The following is a 5,269-nucleotide window of genomic DNA, read 5'->3' as shown; positions in this document are numbered from 1 at the left end:
CTGTAGCTTCCCAGGTGGCACTAGTGGTAAAGAATCCGCCTGCCAGTGCAGGAGATGCAAGAGACGTGGGTTGGATCCCTGGTTGAGGAAGATCCCCTGGAGGAGGGCATGGCAACCCACTCCAGTATTCTTGTCTGGAGAAGCCCATGGACAGAGGAGCCTGGCCCGCCAGAACGCATGGGGTCACGAAGAGTCAGACACGATTGAAGTGATTTAGCAGGCTCGGACGCACGCTGTAGCTCAGGAGGGCAGAGGCCGCACACAGAGTCCTCGGAGAGATGAGAGCCAGCCAGTGGGAGCAAACGACAGAGGTTGGCCAGGCCAGCGGGCAGATGCTGGTGGGGCTGGAGGAGGCCAAGGTGCCAGCGTTTCGACCTCCAGTGGGTCCCTCAGGGCAGCTTTTGCATGCTGTGCAGATGAGCAGAGGCCAGTGGGAGCAGGAAGAGGCACTGCTTCTGACAGACATCGCTGCGCACACACGGGGCTCGGCTCCAGCACCGGCTCGGGTCTCAGCCGCCTTTCTCCCCTGCGCCCACCCTGGTCCGCGAACAGGACAGGCCTGGCGCATGCGCAAAACGGCCGGGCCCCCGTGGCGTCCACGACTGCACCTGAGGCGCGAGGAGGGCTGGAAGCCCCCGAGACCCCACCCGGGCCCTGTGTGCTCCCAGAGGGCCTGGACTGGGGCCATGCTCTTGGCCCTCCGCCTCCTCCCTGCCTGTTTCTGAGCTACAGAATCTTATCTCTCCCCCACCTTGGGCTCTTAGGGCAAATTCTTCCCTTATCATCTGTGGCAGCCGCCTCTGCTGCAACGTGTCTGGGGTCCCCGGCCCTATTTGTCTAGCCTGTCTGCTGGGTACTCTCCTCTCGAGCGACGCCTGGCTCCCTCGCTCCCTCTTTCAGGCTCTCTTTTTCTCTCCTCTTTCTCTCTCTCTCCTCTTTCGGGGCCCTATCCTGGTTGCTATGGCAACACTGCAGCGGGTACCAGGTGGTGGTTGGGGGCAGGGAGCCGAGAGTGCCGCAGCCTCCGCCATTTCTGATGCCAGGCACCCTCGAGGCGCAGTGGCGGGGGCTCATGGTAGGGGGGCACTCGGGGCCTCCCCAGGCCTCGCAGGTTTCTCCTTGGCCATGGGAGGTGGCGACAGGGGAGGGGTGGGCATGAGAGTGAGGATATAAGGGCATCGTGGCTGGGGGTGGGGAGGATAAAAGGTGAGAAGTCAAGGTGAACAGAAGGATGAGCAGACTGGCAGGAGGCAGGTTTGTAGAGAGCCTGCGGGAATGGACCCCTTCCATGGGAGCTGGGAGTGGGTTGCGGGGTGGGGGTGAGGGGGGGTCGCTGAGGCTAAGATGAACGCAACTCCAGCTCCTGCTGCCTTGTAGAGAGATGGGCATGACCAGGCCAGGCCTCCCTCAGACTTTGCAGGAGATGAGGGCCTAGCCTAGCTGGGGACAGAATGGTAGCCAGCCCAGAGGAGGCAGGAGTGGGAGCTGGAGGGATGGTGATCCAGGAAAAGGTGGAGAGAGCGATAGGACAGAGAGAGACACGAGATGGAGACAGAGAACCAAGGGAGGAAAATGCTGAGGAGGAACGTTGACAAGAAACCCGGGTGCCAAGGCACCGGTGGTGGCTGGGTTTGGGGCAAGGATGGTGACTAGAAATACAGGAGAAGCAGCAAGGGGACAGACAGAGCCCAGAGTCCAGCATCACCATCTCCTCTCCCCTGCTCCCAACCCTCTCTACCCCCAACCCAACCAGGATGCAGTTTCCATGACAACCTGGCTGGCCAGAAAGGGGGGCGGGGGACTGCAGAGGAAATTTTCCACATCAGCAGGAAGACAGGAGGATGTAAGGCAGAGAAAGAACAGGCTAGATGGGGGAGGGGGGGGGTGGCACGCACAACGCAGGGTCCTAGAACCCCAAACCATCTTGCCCACTGTCCCCAGGATCCTCCTTCTGCCCCCACGCAGCACCCCCTCACCCCCACCTTTGGGCCACTGCAGGGAAGGGGGAAGGTTCGGGAGAGGACCGAGGGTCAGAGTCCAAAGATCAGCCGCTGCCCAAACCTCTTGTGTGTGGTGAGAGGGGCAGCAGGCAGCAGAGTTCAGACGCAGACCACTGAATTCAAGGGCATGGCCCTCGACAGGGTCCCGAGGAAGGTGGGGATAGTGGGCTACGGCCGCCTCGGTGAGTCCTTGACTGTCTGGGGCCTCTCCCCCAGGTCTCTTTCTGGAGCCTCAAAAGCCTGTGTCCTCCACCAACATTCCTTTCATCTCTGTCTTGATCTGTGGCCTGGCTGATTCTGCCTAAGCATGTTCCACTCCCCACCATGGGGCTCCGGTCCCTCAGGGTCTCTGTCCTCCGACTCTTGATTCTCTGCCCTCCACCTGTTTTTGTGTACCCCCACCCCGGGTCCCTGTCCTCCTCTCTGGGTCCCTGTCCCCCTCTCTCTGGGTCCCTGTCCCCATCTCTCTGGGTCTCTGTCCCCTCTCCCTGAGTCCCTGTCCCCCTCTCTCTGGGTAGGTACATGTGCCCCCTCTGAGTCTCTTTGCTTCTCCCCAGGACAGTCCTTGGTCTCCCACTTGCTGACTCAGGGACCAGAACTGGGCCTAGAACTTGTTTTTGTCTGGAACCGTGACCCAGGACGAATGGCGGGGAGCATACCCCCTTCCCTCCAGCTCCAGAACCTTGCTACTCTCGGGGAGAGGTCAGTGACCTCGCCAGCAGGACTCTCTTAAACTCTTATTCTGGCCTCCTTTAGGTGCTGTGTGTTCTCAGGCAAGGCCCTTACCCTCTCTGGTCCTCGCTCACCCAAACGTGAAACAGGACAAGCCTCCATCCTACTTCCCCTCCCAGGCCAGAGTGAAACATGACAGGCCTCCACAGACTCAGGGAACCTGGGGACTAGGGGGAGGTCCAATACCTCTTCAAGGCCTTCCCCGCCTCTCTCCTGTCTCCCAGGCACCCTGACCTTGTGGTGGAAGTGGCCCATCCGAAAATAGTCCAGGAATCTGGGGCAGAAATCCTGCGCTATGCCAATCTCCTGGTGAGCCCCGCCTCTTCCGCCTTGACGCCACCCAACCCTAAAGTGGGATCCATCTCCTGACCTCAGCTCCCCACTTCATCTGCCCCAGGTGGGGTCCCCCTCAGCCCTGGCTGACCAGGCCACAGAGCGGCAGCTCCTGGAAGCCTCACATCGCTGGGGCCACGCTGTGTTCGTGGCCCGGGGGGCTCTGTGGGGCGCGGAGGACATCACCAGGTTGGACGAAGCCGGGGGCCTCCAGGTGAGTGCCCGGGGCACTCCCCGGGAATGAGAGGCGGCCAACAGGCACACCCAGGCTCCCTGACCCCAGCTCTCACTTCCAGAGCCTCCGTGTCACCATGGCCACACACCCTGATGGCTTCCGGCTCGAGGGACCCCTGGCTACAATGCGCAGTACCGGGCCTCGCGCTGTGCTCTATGAAGGCCCTGTTCGCGGGCTCTGCCCCCACGCCCCCCGAAACTCCAACACCATGGCGGCGGCTGCCCTGGCCGCCCCCAGCCTGGGCTTCGACCGTGTGATCGGGGTGCTTGTGGCTGATTTCAGGTGAGCGGAGCTGAGTAGAGGTCTGGGCTGGGGCCAGGCCAGCTAGACTGACCACCCTGCTTGCCCCAGCCTCAAGAACATGCACGTGGTGGATGTGGAGCTGAGCGGACCCCCGGGACCCACAGGCCAAAGCTTCGCTGTGCACACACACAGAGAGAACCCCGCAGAACCAGGCGCTGTCACCGGCTCTGCCACCGTCACCACCTTCTGGCGCAGCCTCGTGGGTACGGCCAGGCTCCTCCTGGGCACTAGCGGCCCCTCTCCCCAAGCCCCAGGCGGAGCTTGAGTCTCAGGCTTTCTGAGTCTGCAGTTCTGATTCCGTCTCTGTCGACTGATCTTTATTTCTGAGTCTCCTGAACCTTCTTCTCCACGACGTTGTCTTTATAGATCTCTCTCTCTCTCCAAGTCTCCTCTCCCAGACTCCGTGTCCCTGTCTCTCGGGGACTCTAGCATATATGTGAGTCTCTCCACCTGCCAGGTGTCTATCCCTCTTCCTCTAGGTTTTGGCCCCCCTCTGGGTCTCTGTTCCCCTCTGAGTCTCAGTCCCTCCCTCTAGGTCTTTCTCCGTCCCCACAGTGGTCTGTTCCTTCTTCCAGGTGTCTGTCACTCCTCATCTCTCTGTCTTAGCCTTTCATTCCCCGTATCTCCCCCGCAGGCTGCTGCCAGCTCCCCTCCAAGCCGGGGATCCATCTCTGCTGAGAAGCCTCCCCCTTCCCAAGAGGACTTCCTCATCTCATTATTTACCTCCCACCACCACCGACCCACTGCTGCCCTGGCCTCAGTGTCCCCAGACATCCCTCTGGTCTCAGTAAACATTGGAGGCTCTTCTCCCTGCGTGGTCTGGTGTTTGATCACTTTCCCTTCCGTGACATCACGCTGCGTCGTCACGCTAGGCATGACGCCAGCCCAGGGAACGGACGTACAGGGAAGTAACACCCCTAGAAGCTATCGCGAGAGCCTCCTCACTACGTTTCCCAGAAGCTTCGGAGCTGCAGGAGGCGTGGAACTGTGAGAAGGAGAGGACCGATTTAGGGCACATTTCCGGGACTCTTCGAAGGCCCGACGGAAGTTGTAGTCCTGGGTTCTCGGGGCGACAGCGGACTTCCGGGCCACGCTTCCCGGACGTTCCACGAGGAGCTCTCGCTCTCGCCGGAGTCGCCGGGAATCGTAGTCCGGCTCGCGGGGGCCGCCGGGAGCTGTAGTCCGTCCCACCTGCCCAGTCAGCGCGGTGCCGCCCGCCCTGCGCTCTCGGAGCCCGGAGCCGCCGCCCAGGGGGATGCGGGAGCCCCCGGTTTGGGGGAACAGAGAGGCAGGCGGGGTGAGGGGCATTTCCAGGCAGCGGAGCGGGCGAGCGCCATGGTTGGGGTACAGGTCGGGGAGACAGCTCTGTTACTCGGTGTCCGGGGAGGGGGCCCTGTTGCCAGGTGACAGGAGGACAGAACTCTGTTGGTTGGTGACAGGGGAGGGGAGTCTTCTGTTGCTAGGCGACCAGAAGAGACCCTGTTACCTAGAGACGGGGAGGAGGCTTCCTCTATTGCTAAGTAACCAGAGGAGAGCCTGGTTACCTAGTAGGGGCCTTGGGGGGCGGGGGGAGAGGAGGCTCCTCTGTTGCTAGGTAACCAGAGAGGAGGCCTGTTACCTAGGGACAGGGGAGGGGAGTTCTCTGTTGCTAGGTGACCACGACAGG

At 61.7% G+C, this 5,269-nt stretch overlaps 3 protein-coding genes across 6 annotated transcripts in view; all 3 read left to right on the top strand.

Moving 5' to 3' along the window:
* LRRC4B (leucine rich repeat containing 4B) overlaps positions 1-725 on the top strand; it is a 27,191-nt gene extending 26,466 nt beyond the window's left edge. Inside the window, exon 4 of the mRNA XM_010849731.1 lies at positions 553-725. Within this exon, the coding sequence (XP_010848033.1) occupies positions 553-725 (173 nt within the window). The remainder of the gene's footprint in view (positions 1-552) is intronic.
* A 1,342-nt stretch (positions 726-2,067) lies between these two features.
* Positions 2,068-4,404, top strand: ASPDH (aspartate dehydrogenase domain containing). Its single transcript, XM_010849654.1, has 7 exons — positions 2,068-2,182; positions 2,558-2,702; positions 2,957-3,041; positions 3,130-3,279; positions 3,362-3,582; positions 3,652-3,806; positions 4,238-4,404. Exons 1-7 carry the CDS (start codon positions 2,128-2,130, stop codon positions 4,279-4,281), a joined length of 855 nt encoding a protein of 284 aa, XP_010847956.1. The 5' UTR covers positions 2,068-2,127; the 3' UTR covers positions 4,282-4,404.
* Positions 3,731-5,269, top strand: part of JOSD2 (Josephin domain containing 2) — a 5,243-nt gene continuing 3,704 nt past the window's right edge. The window contains exon 1 of one of the 4 annotated variants that reach the window (XM_010849655.1): positions 3,731-3,806. The gene's annotated coding sequence lies outside the window, so the exon portion shown is untranslated. Of the gene's footprint in view, positions 3,807-4,563; positions 4,901-5,269 lie in introns of those variants that run through there. The other 3 variants (XM_010849658.1, XM_010849656.1, XM_010849659.1) reach the window with 3 other exon arrangements.

Source organism: Bison bison, unplaced genomic scaffold (genome assembly GCF_000754665.1).
Source record: "Bison bison bison isolate TAMUID 2011002044 unplaced genomic scaffold, Bison_UMD1.0 scf7180017864285, whole genome shotgun sequence".
NCBI lineage: Eukaryota > Metazoa > Chordata > Mammalia > Artiodactyla > Bovidae > Bison > Bison bison.
The sequence above is the reverse complement of the archived record's forward strand: the minus strand, read 5'-3'. Positions and strand labels throughout refer to the sequence as shown.